The sequence below is a fragment of the Balaenoptera borealis genome (genome assembly GCF_965194805.1).
Source record: "Balaenoptera borealis genome assembly, chromosome: 15".
Lineage (NCBI taxonomy): Eukaryota > Metazoa > Chordata > Mammalia > Artiodactyla > Balaenopteridae > Balaenoptera > Balaenoptera borealis.
The window spans coordinates 73,069,239-73,086,331 of NC_138871.1; the positions used below are offsets into that span (position 1 = coordinate 73,069,239).

At 42.0% G+C, this 17,093-nt stretch overlaps 2 protein-coding genes and 1 long non-coding RNA gene across 19 annotated transcripts in view; 1 reads left to right on the top strand and 2 right to left on the bottom strand.

Moving 5' to 3' along the window:
* Positions 1-10,862, bottom strand: part of LOC309612572 — a 40,999-nt gene extending 30,137 nt beyond the window's left edge. The window contains exon 1 of the long non-coding RNA XR_014235282.1: positions 10,687-10,862. This is a non-coding gene — a long non-coding RNA (uncharacterized lncRNA). The remainder of the gene's footprint in view (positions 1-10,686) is intronic.
* The window catches only part of ITSN2 (intersectin 2), a gene marked incomplete at its 3' end in the record, with an annotated part of 202,961 nt that overhangs the window by 30,162 nt on the left and 155,706 nt on the right, over positions 1-17,093 (top strand). For 7 of the 17 annotated variants that reach the window (XM_082358397.1, XM_082358414.1, XM_082358402.1 and 4 more), the window contains exon 1: positions 11,501-11,647. The exons of 1 other annotated variant lie outside the window; for it this stretch is intronic. 9 more of the 17 variants (XM_082358409.1, XM_082358404.1, XM_082358415.1 and 6 more) reach the window with 8 other exon arrangements.
* The window catches only part of LOC309612088 (uncharacterized protein), a gene marked incomplete at its 3' end in the record, with an annotated part of 52,026 nt that continues 46,447 nt past the window's right edge, over positions 11,515-17,093 (bottom strand). The window contains exon 4 of the mRNA XM_082357368.1: positions 11,515-12,197. Within this exon, the coding sequence (XP_082213494.1) occupies positions 11,515-12,197 (683 nt within the window). The remainder of the gene's footprint in view (positions 12,198-17,093) is intronic.

Genomic DNA, 17,093 nt, shown 5'->3' on the forward strand with positions numbered 1-17,093 from the left:
CAAAATCACAAGAGTGGAGCTGAGTCAGACTTGTTTATACAGCTTGATCCCACCCCCTTGACCACAGCTGACTGGGCCAGGAGTGGGCACCTGACCCAAGCTGGACCAATCAGAGTCTCATCCCAAGAAATCTGAAATTAGAACTGATCAATTCAACCTTTCCTTAGGTGACTAGATCTAGAACATCGAGGTGGGGGTGGGGTGGGGTGGGGATGAGGTGAGGGCATCTTCCACCTTGTGAGGAGAACTGGAAAAGGATAGGAAGTCAGTCTACAGAGAGAAAATGAAGCACAAGTGCAGAGATGAGAGAGAGAGGGTGCCTATTCAGCATTCAACACTGTACCCTCCTATAACCTTATATAGAATATATACTTTTTTTTTTTTTTTTTTTTGCTTGAGCCCCTTGAGTTGACTCCTGTTAATTCCAACCAAACATGTTAACTCAACCTGGTCACTCTGACATGGAACTGAGAGTTTTATGTTTCCTTATACAAAGACATAAGAAAAGCATTTGCCTAAATTATTAGGGTGGGACTAGGTCCCTTTGAAACACATGGAAAAAATCTCACCACGGTGAACCTATAGGTAAAGAAGCTTCGTTCAGTAGACTTCATCAAAGGAGCTATTCTCTGTAAGAATTTGATAAATATCCTTGCCCTGCATAACATTATTTTCAATGTATCAAAAGCCTTAGAAAACACTGAACTTACATTTGTAAAAACAAAGATTTTTATTATGTTTTAAGAGTTCTACTGCATAGAGTAGTACTATACAATGAAAACAAACTGGGCCTCTCCTAGGTTACCACCAGCAGCTTGTGTTCAAACAGGTCATACAAAGTAGTAAAAGATAACTTCTACAGAGTAGTACTATTAGTACATATACCTTAGAAAAAAGTTTTAAAAATAGAACTTGGAAAAGAACCACCTGACTATTTTGATCAGGTAGGACAATCTTAGAAACCTCCTCAAGGACTCCTGAGAATTACTCAACAATAATTACCTTGCTGAAATGTAGATGACATTATTCTGTTATAACACTTATTTTTTCAGCATCCAGTGACATTTATTGAACATCTAATATGAGCAGGCACCATGTTATCTTGTTTACTGCTATATCCTCTTCGCTTAGCACAGTCTTGGCATATAAAAGGCACACACTAAATATTTCTAGATAAGCAAGAATATTGAAAGATAAATAAGAATCAATCCATGTTATCTGGTAAGTAGAGAATAAAATAATCTGTCCAATGAGACAATGACTAAATGATGATTTTAAAACAACCCTCTTTTGTATATATTATATAAAGAATTCATATGAATTGGTAAGATAGGAATACCATAATATATAAATGGACAGAGAATGTGAATAGTTTATAGGAGAAAAAAATTAACTTTATTAATAAAAAGTAACAAAAATGTTGATCATCAGGACTGATCTAAGAAAAACAAGTTGAAAGATTACTTTGCCTAGTAATTAAAAAGTTTAAATGTAGATGAAATATACTTTTGATGAGGGTGTAATGAAACTGGTATATTCCTATGCTGCTATGGCAGATTAAATAAATATATTTTTATAGGAACTATCAATAATTATTTTGCTGCAGCAAAGTTCTGAGAATTAATTCTAAGGATGGATACCAAAACAAGAAAAAATGATATCTACGAAAATGTTTACTGTGAAATGTTTTTCATATATGTTTAGGTGTTTAGAAGTTACATGTTGGGACTTCCCTGGCGGTACAGTGAATAAGACTCTGTGCTCCCAATGCAGGGGGCCCAGGTTCGATCCCTGGTCAGGGAACTAGATCCCACATGCATACTGCAACTAAGAGTTCACATGCCACAACTAAGGAGACCACGAGCCACAACTAAGGAGCCTGCCTGCCGCAACTAAGACCCAATGCAACCAAATAAATAAATAAATACTTTTTAAAAAAAGAGATTCCACGTTATTTATAATAATAAAAAATTAAAATCAGCCAATAGCAGGAGAATCCTTAAGTAAATTATGGTACTTCATTCAATACATAATACGCACTTTTTAAAGAAGATAAATATGGAAAATATAGAAAATATACTATTGTAGAAAAATAGTTATGACATAATGTTAAGTGAAAAAAAGCTGAAAATAAAATTATATTACACTATGACTACAGTCAATTAATAAATATATATCCATATACACAAGTCCTAGAAGTAGAATGAAAGTTTAATTTGTTGGAATGGTGCAACTGCATTATTTAGAATCTAGATGTAATTCTAAATTTATTTATAATTATTGATACAATGTTATTTGGGTAATAAAAATAAAAACAAAATCAACCCCCTTTCTCTGAAGAAAAAATTGAATTCTAGGAAAAGAACATTGTAGAGAGTTAAGACTTGCTGGCTATGGGGAGTTTGGTCAACAACCCTCTTAACTACCAAAACAATGCTGGCATTTTCCAGAACACAGAACTGAAAATTCTTAGTGCAGCAATAGAAAGAACTTGAAATTATTTCTCGGACCAAAGTGAGAGATGGACAGATAGATGGATGCATAACATTTACACAAAGATTTTCATTAAATACCTCTTGATGAAAATGAGAGAAAAGGCGATCTCTTAAAAATGACTTAGTCTGAAATCTTTTGTAGTTCCTCTTCCCACAAATGAGTAAATTCTAGGCAGACTATTTCAAAAGTGTGGTGAAAATTCTGTTGCTTCAAAGTGGATTGTTTACAACATTGAAAAAAAGAAGCCAGGCACAGACGGGTACATACTGTGTGATTTTACTTACATAAAATCTGGGAGCTGGCAAATTTATGATGTGTGTACTTTACCGCCTGCAAATTATACCTCAATAAAGAAGAACAAAAATGGTTTGTAATTAGATAAGATCATTGCACAGAATTAAAACCGGACAAAGCCATTGAGAAGATTTCATGTTCCTTAAACTGCCTATTTGGAACGTAATGAAGATTTTAAGTATTTTGAGTAATCCAACCTTACTAACTTTGGGTCAGTGTGGGTGGTCATGAATGGCAAGATGTTCATTTAATTAGTTATTATGGCTCACATTGGCCAGACGGAGTGTACATCTTAAGGCCATTGCTGCCTCTCCTCTTCAAATGATCGGGTGGATTCTCTTTCCTAAAGAGTTATGTTATTTACATGACAGACTCTTAAAGGAATATAAGAAATAAGCCCATGTAAGTCACAGCCTGGAACTCTGTGGCCAACATAGAGAAGGGGCAATTGCACGGTGACATGAGGCCCTGGCTGCAGAGGGAGGAATCCCAAGCTCCAGGAGTAACACACAGTGTGTCTGACTGTAAAGGGGAGCTTGACCTACTCTTTGCATCTTCATATTTTGGGTAAATGTTCTTCCAAGATAAATAATTTTGGAAGTTGTTACTTATGCACATTTAATACAAAAACACAGAAATCACTGACACTGTAATATAGTGAGAGGAAGTCTCATAAAGAGCACGGACTTGAGAGTCATAGAAGTCAGGAGTCAACTTCTAGCTCTTCCACTTCCTAAATATGTGACTGTGGAAAAATGATCCAGTTCCTCTAAACTTCAATTTCTTTGCCTGTGAAATGAGGTGTATAATACCCGCTATACACCGTTATCTTAAGGACTGGAGACTATATGAGTGACTGGCATGCTCAGCAAACAATGGTGGTGGAGATTATTAACTATTAGAACTGAATGCCAGCCATTCTTAGCGCTTATGGTTGAATGGCTTTGTTCAAGGGCTGTAGTTTTTCTGACACGCACATCTTTCATTTGTAAAAAAAGCCAAAAATATCCACCTGTTGAAGAATGGCTTCTGAGGTTAAATTAATTTGCAAGCAGTCTATTTTTGTCTGTTCTTGTGCTTCTACACATGTCTCCTGAATTAAGCACTTTAAAACTAGATGCTAGAAATGGGGGGAAAGGTCTGTTTATTGGATACATGCAACACAAAAGGAAAAAAGTCAGAAATGGCAAATAACACCAGCACCCAATCCTAACCTCCAAGGCAGAAAATTCTCCTGGAAGTGTGGATGAGGATGGCAACTGACTTCAGGTTGCTGACCTCATTTTGGGCCGTGATTTCATTGCTCTAATTTTTAAATGTTCGTCTTGTTCTTGAGGGAAGTCAAGACAGGGCAAGTTTCAAGTATATCACCTTGGATCACAGACAAGATGGCAGAGTAGAAGGACATGAGCTCACCTCTTCTTACAGAAACACCAAAATCACAACGAACTGCTGAACAGCCATCGACAAAAGAACACTGGAACCTACCAAAAAAGATACCCTACATCCAAAGACAAAGAAGAAGCCACAACGAGACAGTAGGAGGGGTGCAACTGTGATAAAATCAAATCTTATACATGCTGGGTGGGCGACCCACAAACTGGAAGATAATTATATCACAGAAGTTCTCCCACAGGAGTGAAAGTTCTAAGCCCCATGTCAGGCTCCCCAGCCTGAGGGTCTGGCAACAGGAGGAGGAGCCCCCAGAGAATCTGACTTTGAAGGCCAGCGGGGTTTGATTGCAGGAATTCCATAGGACTGGGGGAAACAGAAACTCCACTCTTGGGGGGCACACACAGGGTCTCATGTGCACCAGGACCCAGGGGAAAAAGCAGTGACCTCATAAGAGACTGGGCCAGACTTACCTGCTAGTATTGGAGGGTCTCCTGCAGAGGCGGGGGGGGGGCAGCTGTGGCTCACTGCGGGGACGAGGACACTGGCGCCAGTAGTTCTGGGGAATACTCATTGGAGTGAGCCCTCTCGGAGGCCACCATTTTCTCACCAAGACCTGGCCCTAACCAACAGCCTAGAGGCTCCAGTGCTGGGACACCTCAGGCCAAACAACCAACAGGGTGGGAACAGAGCTCCAACCATCAGCAGACAGGCTGCTTAAAGTCTTCCTAAGCACACAGCTGCCCAATAAACACACCCCCTGACACGGCCCTGCCCACCAGAGGGACAAAACCCAGCTCCACCCACCAGTGGGCAGGTACCAGTCCCTCCCACCACAAAGCCTGTGCAAGGCTCTTAGACAGCCTCATCCACCAGGGGACAGACAGCAGACAGGCTACAGTCCTGCAGCCTGCAGAATGGAAACTGCAATCACAGAAAGCTAGACAAAATGAGATGGCAGAGGAATATATCCCAGATGAAGGAACAAGACAAAACCCCAGGTGAACAACTAAGTGAAGTGGAGATAGGCCATCTACCGGAAAAAGAATTCACAGTAATAATAGTAAAGGTGATCCAAGATCTCAGAAAAAGAATGGAGGCACAGATGGAGAAGATACAAGAAATGTTTAACAAAAACTTAGAAGAACTAAAGAACAAACAAACGGAGATGAACAATACAACAACTGAAATGAAAAATACACTAGAAGGAATCAATTACATCACCTAAACAAGCAAACTGTGGCTTCCTATTGGCATGAGGTCTATACTCCTATAGTGTTATGGCTCCAGAGCTAGGATGGCTACTCAATCTCTCTCTGCTGAGAGTGGGCATAAGGTCAGGATAGGGGCAGTTATCTTATATTTCACTGGCTCAAGATAACTTACCTAGGGAGAAGAAAATGGCAATACTAGAAATAAAAATGTTTGTCCCACTAGTCTGGGCCAAGTAGTACAAAATGATCTGATCTATTGTATATTTTAAACTAAAACATTGTTGGGACTTGCCTGGTGGTCCAGTGGGTAAGACTCTGCGCTCCCAATGCAGGGGGGCCAGGTTAGACCCCTGGTCAGGGAACTAGATCCTGCATGCGTGCCACAACTAAGAGTCTGCATGCCACAACTAAGAGTCTGCATGCTTCAACTAAAAGTCTGCATGCTGCAACTAAAACATCCTGTGTGCCACAACTAAGACACAGTGCAGCCAAAATAAATAAATAAATACTTTTTTAAAAAAAACTAAAACATTGTTGCTTTCTGAACCCAGAATAGCATGGCCTGTGTTTCTCTATCTAAAAGGGGGGGAAAAAATTGCAACTCTGCATGGGGAAATTTCCAACACAAGGCTTATGCCTGACTTTACCTCTTTTTCTTCATACCAACCAAAGTTAGATAATCACAAACAGAACTTTAGCCTGCTCTCTAGGATTGCTGTGAGGATTAAATGAAATAAAATTACTCTGTTAAGTACAAAATGCCACATAAATATTAGTTAGGTTATTACAAGAAGGAAACTGGTATCACTCCAGGTTTGTGCTGGAGACAGCAACAATAAACTAAACAGACAGCTGGACAAATCTGCCAGACATCCACATGTCTGACTCTTGAATACAGGCTGGATTCCCTTTTGCTGAGCTATACCTGCCAGACTGGAAGCCCCTGGTGCTTCAGTCATGAATGGGCATGCCCTGTCCAGAGCCTCCAGGGCCCACCCCAGTCTGGCCTTTGGCTCCACCCTGCAGTGCTGGCCCAGGGCCAAGTCTAGTTAACTTCCCCTTCTAGTTTGCCTGGTACTGCCTTTCCGGTACCATCAGGCCTTAAGCCAGAGTCTCAAATTTTGCAGGGAACAAGTAGCCCAATAATGAGAACATTCCTTCCTTCACACTAGGGAACTTCCCTCCTTTTTCCCCTAAAGTCACTCCTATTTCCACTTCTCTGTTTCTTATCTGCTCTAGGGCTCCAGGTTAGGGTATGGGAGGTCAAGAAGCTAAGATAAGAGCAAAGGAACAAGTTTGTCCCACTGACCATTCCTCTAAATTGAGTCTCAACTGCTCCCCACTAGTGCTACTTCCTTGCTAACTTCTTGTGTTCCGTAGCTGGAATACAATAGGTTCTTAATAACTATTTACCAAAGGAACACAAATATCAGATTAATGAATCAGCAAATACAGGCATACCTTGGGGAATTTGAGGGTTCAGTTCCAGACCACCACAATAAAGCAAATATTGCAATAAGGTAAATTTTTTGGTTTCCTAGTGCATATAAAAATTATGTTTACATTACACTGTAGTCCATTAAGTGTGCAATAGCATTATGCCTTAAAAACGTACATACCTTAAGTAAAAAATACTTTATTGTTAAAAATTCTAACACCATCCAAGTCTTTAGCAAGTTGTAGTAGTAACATCAAAGATCATGATCACAGATCACCACGATAAATAATAATGAGAAAGTTTGAAATATTGTGAGAATTACTAAAATGTGACACAGAGACACAAAATGAGCAAATACTTTTGAAAAAACAGCTCTGATAGACTTGTTTGATATGCAGGGTTGCCACAAAACTTCAATTTGTAAAAAGGCAGTATCTGTGAAGCACAATAAAGTGCAATAAAACGAGGTACATCTGTATGTGTCAAGTGAAGCCCAAGGCCTTTTCCTGGACCCTGACCTCCCCTATTCCTGGCCTGCTTTCATCTGTTTTTATATTCAGAAACTAGGGCAGCCTCAGCTTGGTTTCCCAGATTAACTTTGACTTTAGTTCTTTATGCAAAGGACCAGTCAGCACATCTATTCTTTCTTGTGAGCTTTAAGAGGAAAAAGAAACTAAAAAAGGGTCAAACCTTACTTTCCATCTATTTCTCAGAAGGGATAGAGTCAATGTGACAGTATATAAGTGTGTGTGTGTGTGTGTGTGTGTGTGTGTGTGTGTGTGTGTGTTTGGTAGTGGCATGGAAAGACGGTGAGGTTGTGTTATTTTCTACAGGAGAACAGAAGAGACACCCTAGCTGGAAAGTAACAGTAGAGGCAGATTAACTCCTACCAAAGACAGAAGGTAGAGGGGGCACAGCTTTAAAATCATACTATTCACCACTTCTATCTCCAGATGCCCTGAGGATCAGGAGGGTAGAGCCAGGTTTTTCTGGTGTTCAGTGGTGGAACACTGCTCCACTGCTAAAGCACATCTTACATGAACCCCAGATGGTATCAAACAGTCAAATATACATGTAACTGGAATCCCAGAAGGAGATGAGAGAGAATGGGGCAGAAAAAAAGTATTTTAAAAAATAAAGGCTAAGATTTTTCTTAATTTGATGAAAGACAGAAACTTGCAGATACAAGATTATAAATGAACACCACACAGAATAAACACAAAAGAGTTCATGCTGATGTACATCAGAGTCAAATTATTGAAAGCCAAAGCCAAAGAGCAACTCTTGAAAGCAGCAAGAGAAAATAACATATTACACAGAGGAAAAAAATGATCTGCTCAACAGCCAATGTTCATCTGAAACCATGGAGGTCAGAGAGAATGGAAAAACATTATTAAAATGCTGAAACTAAAAAAGCCCCCTGGGCTTCCCTGGTGGTGCAGTGGTTAAGAATACACCTGCCGACGCAGGGGACACGGGTTCGAGCCCTGGTCCAGGAAGATCCCACATGCCGCAGAGCAACTAAGCCCGTGAGCCACAACTACTGAGCCTGCGTGCCATAACTACTGAAGCCTGCATGCCTACAGCCCATGCTCTGTAACAAGAGCCCCCACAATGAGAAGCCCGCGCACCGCAACGAAGAGTAGGCCCCACTCGTCGCAACTAGAGAAAGCCTGTGCATAGCAACGAAGACCCAACGCAGCCAAAAATAAATAAATAAATATTTTAAATAAATAAATAAATTAAAAACTCCCCTGTCAATCCAGAGCTCTATATTCAGGTGATGTATCATTCAAGTATGAAAGCAAAATAAAAATATTTTCAGATAAAATAAAACTAAAAGGATTTGTAGCCAACAGACCTGCACTATAAAAAACACTAAAAGAAGTTCTTCAGTTAAAGCGAAATATTATCAGATGGAAACTTGGATCATCAGGAAAAAATGAAGCACATCAAAAATAAGTATCTGAGTAAATTAAAAAACTATTTTTTGCCCCTTTTCTCTTAATTTCTTTATAACTTGTTTATAGCACTGTCTTGGGAGATTTATTACTAGTAGAGGTATTACATATGCACTCCAAGTTCTTCCTACTCTATATTTATCTTATGAGACGCTTAGAGTCTGGAATTGCTTCTGTACTCTACTCTAGCCTCTTTCCATTACTATGAATTTTTATGTGGGTTGACTGGGTAGGAATGGGGTGAAGGACAGAATCTTTGAAAACTAACAGAAACAGAGATTGCTAGAACATAGGATATATATGGTTGGGAGGGAGGATCAGTGCAGGGAAGGAAAACAGATTGAGATTAAATGCTCCCATGGTAAAAGCTAGGTTACCAGGAACACGCCTTGAATCTATCCTAAATTGTGGCAGAACTTGGGGAAGAGAAATGCAACATACCTACCCCCTACCTAACTTCTCAACCTTCTCACCCTACAATAATTCCTAAACTTCTTTAGACTTGGCAGGTACATCTATATGCCTTAGGTAGTACTTAGTTCCTCCAGGTATCTGATTTCTAGTCGGTGCTGGAGATGAAAAAAAGAGATGGTGGGATTTCGGAAATACTAAGGAGAGAAATTATAGATACAGTTCCAAGGCGTGCCCTATGGAGAGAAGAGGAAGTCAAAGAACTGGGATGGTGGAGGTATCACCTAAGTGAATCATCAATGCTGAAGAGTAGGATAGGATGGACACACTGGCCTCAGAGCTCTGAATGGAACCCTGGGATATAACTGTTTTAGTGTTTGGGGTACTATAGGCTCCCAGTTGTATTCAGGACCTCAATTTCCATCAGAGGTTCTTAGCTTTTTGGTCTATTTTACGAAGACTTTTAAAATGTTTTTTACTTCTTTATAACCATTCCTTTCTATAAAGTTCATTTTTGTCTTGCCAAGGATTTGGCTCCTCCTTCAGAAAGAAAGAGGACTCAGGCTGAATTGTATCAGGTCCAGAACCCAGAAACACAAATGATGTTGATCAAATGATGGAAGGGAAATGGAGACTGGCTAGCAATCTGCCTATCAGGAATTAAAAATAGGTTTCACCTTACAAGCCAACTCCCTGGAGCACTATGTTGAGAAGGATTCAGAGGCCTGGATTGAAGTATGGGCTCTGAAAGGAATCACAATTAACTGGTGATGTCTGTCATGGGAATGAGACTATGTGCTCCAGAGTGCTATCTCTAGCTTGGGTGGTTTGTTTGCTGACTGATTAGTCCTCAGCAGATAAGGGATAGACTGACTAGTCTCTAGTAGATAAAGGACTTCCTAGGCTAATGCAAAGGAGTCAGGTCTCTCTGTGTCACTGAAGCTCAGGACCTGTCTGTCAGGTCTTGGTCAGGTCCAAACCTAAGAGTTAGGAAAAACACTGAGTGTGAGAGCTGGGGGAAAAGCCTGTTTATCATCACTGATGTTTGCTAAGTTCCTCACATGAGTTGGTTGACTAGTTCAGATAGGCCTGGGCTTTGGAGTCATGCCTCTCAAGCCAGCCTTGCTACCTTCACATGCCCCAACAGGTAGAATGAAAGCAAGCCACGGGATCATCTGATCTGCACAGATTTCTCCTTTTCCAACAAGTCATGGGGATATGAGTTTTGCACATGGGACCAGCCCCGCCCCTGTCTCTGAAAGCCAACGGAACTCTTGGGTCTCGGACCCCCACTCTCTTATGCCCAGAGGAACCACCGACTGACTCCTCTAACCCAACTAACAAAAAGCCTTTCTCTTGAAGGAGTGCTGTGTCAAGGGCAAGCCCTCCATAAATGGCGGCGACTTGTGTTATCTAGTCTTTTGCGAAGAGACGAGGAGCTGAAAGGAGAGAAAAAAGAGACACTGAATTTGAGCTTCACCTGTCAGGCAGCTATCAGGCGGGGAAGCACGTCCAGCACCTGCAGACCCGCAGGTCGTGGAGTTCACGGAGAGGTGACTATCTTCTTACTGCTCGGCCAGACTATACGGGGTAGTTGCTCTGCGCGTGGATGAGGGTTGGAAGGCTCCTTTCTTGCCCTTTTTTGTTTGTGATGGAGGAGGGTGAGGAACGCTGCATGGGCCACCGCTGGGTACAGTGAGTCCTTCTCCGCTACCTGAGGGAAAGGCCTGCAACACACCCATGAGCAAGGGTGGGAACAACCTCCTCCCGCCCCACTCCCCATTCCAGGGGAATCGAGCCCCCAGGTCGGCGAAGATACTGTAGTGAGTGAGAGGGCTCCAGGGAGAGCGCCACGGGAGGTGCAGCAGGCACGCACCATACACCGTTTGGCCCTTTTCCAAAACTGTGGGGTCTGCGGCGGCGGGAAAAGCACCACCCAGCCTCAACATGTCACCTCGCGGAGGAGGAGCCAGGTGGGTCGGCGCCCCTCCAGGAAGGGCTGCCGCGTCCGGGACTTCGGGGCTTCCCCGAGGGAAGAGCGGAGCACTAGGACCAGGACCGCGGGGTCCGCTGCCCTGGGGCTCTGGGGGTGAGGAGCCGCGCCCGGGCCAATTTCGGGTTCCCGAGGGTGGGGGAGTCGGTGCCCGGCAGCGGGCGGGCAGTCGGCTACCCGGACCGTCGCCTCCCACCCCGCCCCCCGGCTTCCTGCGGAGGCCGCGGCCGCCATGTTGTTGTGGGGCTGAGGCGGCGCCGCGGAGCCCGAGCGGCCGTGACAGGCTGCGCAACAGGTTCGTTGGCGGCGGCCTGACTACGAAGCGGGCGCGGTGGCGGCGGCGGCGGCGGCTGGGCAGGGTCTCCCGGCGTCCGCCCGCGCCCGCGCCGCTGGTGCCGAGGGGCGCGGGGCCGCGCTGTGACGTGCGGGAGGCGCGGTGGCGCGCCAGGTGGGTGAAGCTGCTGCCGGGCCTGCCGCAGGGCGCGGGGCAGGTGCGGGCGCCGCGGCGTCCGCCGCGGGGAGGCTCGCGGGCCGGGCTGGGCGGCAGCTACGCGCCCCGCACGACGCGGACGGGCCCTCGGGAGCCCGGGCGGCCCCCGAGCTAGGCCCCTGGCGGGCTTGGCGGCGCCGGGCGGAAACCTCCGGCGCCGGGTTCCTGCCCCCGCGGCGGGGCCAGGGCGGACGACGAGGGGCCGGGGCCGGGCTGCCCCTTCTCCACGGCCGAGCCCCGGCCCCCAGCCGCGGCCTCTTCTGGCAGGTGCGGACGCCGCGGCGGGCCGGGGGCGGCGTGGCCCCCTCGCTTTCGGGGTGCGGGCAGAAGAGAGCCAGCCCTGAGGGGCACCCGCATACTTCCTCGGAGCCCCATTTTATTTTCACGGAGTTGATTTTCCTCCTTGCTAAGGGTTGGTGCGGAATGTCAGGTGAGCCGCATCCCCGTGCGTCAAAGTAGCCCGAGTCACGAGAGGCCAGTGGGCGGATGCTCGGCGTCCACCGCTCACCTTAAACCAAAGTTGGGAAATGTTACAATTTGACTTTGGCGTTATTGACTTCCAGGGTGTATAGGAAGCACGGAGAGATGTAATTTCTTGGACCAGAGTAAAGTTTATTGCTTTTATAATTTTTTTTAAAAAGACGCTTGCATATGCATAGTGAATGGGTAAACCGAGGCTGAAACTGCAGATGGCTTTGCATTTTGTAGAAAGATGCTGTATTTGGATTTATTAATCCTGTGCTTTATCGTCGAATAATTGCGGATGGCAAGTATGCTTCATTTGAAACTTGTGTTATTTAGGAATTAGGAATATTTTAATGGAGCCAACCGCTTTGTGATAGGAATTAAGGTTAACACAAAAATGTTTGCTTTACTAAATGCTCTAGTTTGTTTTTACTAGTGTTTACTTGCTTAACCAGAAATAGGCGAGGTGTGCCTTGAAATTTTATGTTGTCCCAGTCAGCTTAATTTAGGTAGCCTAGACTCTGTAGGTTAAGTCTCTTAAGCCTCTTAAGAAAATTAATTGCCTCTCTCCCTGTGCTTGTTTGCTATGTTGTTAATCAGTGGTAAAACCTAAACGCAATCTAGAAACATCAAGTAAAACCTTTACATAAATTAATAATGACGTCCCTCAGAATTTAAAGATAGTAGCAATTCTGATGTGCTAAGTTTCTTTGGCTGTGCCTACGATTTTCTTGTAATTTCTTTATTTCCCCCAGCTTTATTGAGATATGATTGACATATATCCTTTATTATTTCAAAAGTATGTAAGGTGGAAGTTGTTTTTAAAAGCTTCGTTTAAGGACAAACAGAATTTTGTGTTTTTTTGGAGGACATGGAAAAAATGTGCATGGCTGCTGTTTTAGTGCAGTGTTAATGAGCCTCAGAAAAGCTTGCATTTTATACTTTAATGCACGTAATTGTTCCTTTTGTTTACCTTTATAACGAAAGGTAGAATTGTCTGAGAAAACTTGACCTGTACTGAATTATTGAGCAGGGAGGTACTCTTGTTAGTTCAGCACATCTCAAGGGTAAAATCCTGATCTCTCCTGAATATGAGGAAATGTGTTAGGCATGTGCTGGGATTGGAATTATGGTTTAAAAAATTTTTGTATTTTCACAAAATCAGAATAGTAAAAGGAACCTCTATACATCCGTCACCCAAACTCAGCAGCTTTCAAGATCTTCTTTACCCATTTCTTTCTTTCTGCCTTATCTTTATTTTTTAGTTTTTTCACTCTATATACTTATCATATCTCTTTTTTAAAGTGGAAATTTTCTTACATAACCCTAAGATTTTTATTTTATTGTATCTTTAATACAGAGTTTCACAAATTTCTTTCTAGTTAAGACAAAAAGACCATTATTGGTCATCTCCCTTCTCAGCTACTTTCCTCAGTATTAAAATGTATTTACCATTCTTATCATTTATTGAGCACTTACTGCCTGCCAGGCCCTGTGCTGTGCTATATAATCATTTGAAGCTCACAAAGACCCTATGAGTAGTTCTTTCCCTCCCATCAAATAGATAAATGAAATGTTAACCTGAAGGTTAACTGACTACTCTAGGTTAACTGAGCTGCTCTAGGTCACTGAGCTATTAAGTACAGGAGCCAGGTTGCAAACCAGGATCCTTCTAACTTCAGCACCTGTTCCCTTATCGGGTACACTCATCTTGGTTCAGAAATTAAAACAAAAACAAAAGGTTATTTGGGCATTCAATAAATATTTGTTGAGTAGATGAATGAAAGTACATATTATTCCATCAATAAGTAACTAGCATTTTTATATTCTATACTTACTTGTAAAGCATTTATATTAACAAGTTCCAGGAATGATTCAAAATAAACTAATTACATTTCTCAAAATGTGGTATTTTATTACCATACAGCAGTGCATTTGCTTGTTTTTCTTTTTTATATTCTGATCTTTTCAATACCTTATTTATGGAAAAATGTATGGAATAACTATTTATGAAGAAAAGCTAAAAAATGGCAGATTTTTTTGTGTGTGTTAATTGTTAAAGGTGGATTCCAAGTGTGAAGCAGAAAAATCATATTTAGGATTAGTTCTGTAAAAGAATAGTTCTAAAGATGAAGATGCATCAGAAACGCTGTATCTTTTACTTGAGCTCATTCCTGACTTTTTATCATCCTTTAACTACAGAGTGCAGTGACTAATGTTAGAGTCCTATTGAGTAGAGTGTGCATATAGGTATTGTTGAGAAGGAGGAACTGAACGGGCCTTAAAGGATCTGAAGGCAGAGAGGAAGTGGGGGAGGGGGGAGGAAACTGAGCAGAAATAGAAGTAGGGCAGTGAATACATCAAGAGATAATGTATTTTTACAACTCTGAGAGGGCAGCATATTTCATTTGCAAATGTATTATTTTGAGAGATTCACTTAAAAATTAATTTTGCAGCTATATCAGGACACTGAATGATTTATTTGTTTGTGAAGCTATTTAGCAGTGGTTATGGTAGACATTTAGGGATCTAATACCAGATGGCAGACATTTAACTTGTTTTACTTAAGCAACAGTTTCATGTTTTCTAGATCCTTTTCTTCACTAATACATATTCATTTTATGTGTTTCAATGAAAATTTTATTTATTTTTATCTTAACTGTGGTAGATAAGAGTACAGGCTTTCAAGTTAAGCCTCCTGCTCCCAACTCCAACACTAAATAGCAACCTTGAGCAACTTATTTTAATTTTCTAAGCTTCTGTTTCCTTATCTGTAAAATGGGGGAAGTAACATTACCAACTCATAGTGCTGTTGTATATAATATAAAGTGCTTAGTACAGTGACTTCTGCTCAGTATAAGTGCTTAATAAATGTTACCTGTTATTATTCCAACGTACGTCGATGAGAAATTTCAAAACTAAACTTAGTCTCCATTTTATTTTTTATTTATTAAAAAAAAATTTTTAACCTAGTAACTGGAAAAGAAATTAGCTTTTTAGGCCTTAATTTTTTTTTTTAACATCTTTATTGGAGTATAATTGCTTTACAATGGTGTGTTAGTTTCTGCTTTATAACAAAGTGCATCAGCTATACATATACATATATCCCCATATCTCCTCCATCTTGCGTCTCCCTCCCACCCTCCCTGTCCCACCCTCTAGGTGGTCACAAAGCGCAGAGCTGATCTCCCTGTGCTATGTGGCTGCTTCCTACTAGCTATCTGTTTTACATTTGGTAGTGTATATAGTATATCTATGTCCATGCCACTCTCTCACTTCGTCCCAGCTTCCCCTTCCCCGTGTCCTCAAGTCCATTCTCTACGTCTGCGTCTTTATTCCTGTTCTGCCCCTAGGTTCTTCAGAACCATTTTTTTTGTTGTTTTTTTTTTAGATTTCATATATATGTGTTAGCATATGGTATTTGTTTTTCTCTTTCTGACTTACTTCACTCTGTATGACAGTCTCTAGGTCCATCCACCTCATTACAAATAACTCAATTTCATTTCTTTTTATGGCTGAGTAATATTCCATTGTATATATGTGCCACATTTTCTTTATCCATTCATCTGTCGATGGATATTTAGGTTGCTTCCATGTCCTGGCTATTGTAAATAGAGCTGCAGTGAACATTGTGGTACATGTATCTTTTTGAATTATGGTTTTCTCAGGGTATATGCCCAGTAGTGGGATTGCTGGGTCGTATGGTAGTTCTATTTTTAGTCTTTTTTTTTTTTTTTTTTTTTAATTTATGGCTGCGTTGGGTCTTCGTTTCTGTGCGAGGGCTTTCTCCAGTTGCAGCAAGTGGGGTCCACTCTTCATCGTGGTGCGCGGGCCTCTCATTATCGCGGCCTCTCTTGTTGCGGAGCACAGGCTCCAGACGCGCAGGCTCAGTAATTGTGGCTCACGGGCCTAGTTGCTCCGCGGCATGTGGGATATTCCCAGACCAGGGCTCGAACCCGTGTACCCTGCACCGGCAGGCAGGCTCTCAACCACTGCGCCACCAGGGAAGCCCCTATTTTTAGTCTTTTAAGGAATCTCCATACTGTTCTCCATAGTGGCTGTATCAATTTACATTCCCACCAACAGTGCAAGAGGGTTCCCTTTTCTCCACACCCTCTCCAGCATTTATTGTTTGTAGATTTTTTGATGATGATTAGCCCTTAATTTTTAATCTTACCATCAAAACATTCCTAAAAGAAGGCTGGAAAATAGAGTAGAATTTAGCCACAATCCCACCTCCCAACAAAGAATCTGCCCTTTTAGTCCCCTTAATTTGGGGTTGGGGGAGAGATGGGGAAACATAGCCTGAAAGAAGAAAATGTTGTATATCTGCAAAAGAAACAACAGCTTTGGATTATTACTTCAAAGTCTTTGAATCCATATGCTTAAATAACTTCTACTTTTCAGTGTGAGGAGTGCTTGGCTAGTGTGAGGTTGATAATGGGAAAGAATGATCAAGGACGGTGGCAGTGTGAAACTGCAGAGTCCACACAGATAAGGACCCAGCAGGGTTTGCTCCGACAGTTAGGAGGACACTGATAACTGTTGCTTTATTGTTTCATTTTTGCTTAAAATACGTATTTGGACACTTTCTTCACCCCCCTACCACTCCTCCTTCACACTTAAGAATGACTGCTTAAATAAAAGAATTAAGTAGGTCAAGTTAATACATTTCTCAATTTATGTAACATTAGGTGACTTTAATTTTAGTAAGTATGAGATACTTTTTGGTGAATATAAGTGAGAACTTCAGGATTAATGAAGTTTGCTGAGAATGATGCAGGCTGGGAACACTTGTGTAGCATTTATTCTCTAACTTTGTGGTAAGCCCTAAAAACCGGAATTGTAGAGGAGAAGTCATGGTTAAGACTTGAGATTTAATTTCCCTTACTCTATTCTCCTCACTAGAAACATTTTAGGCTTTCCCTCTGCTAAAATT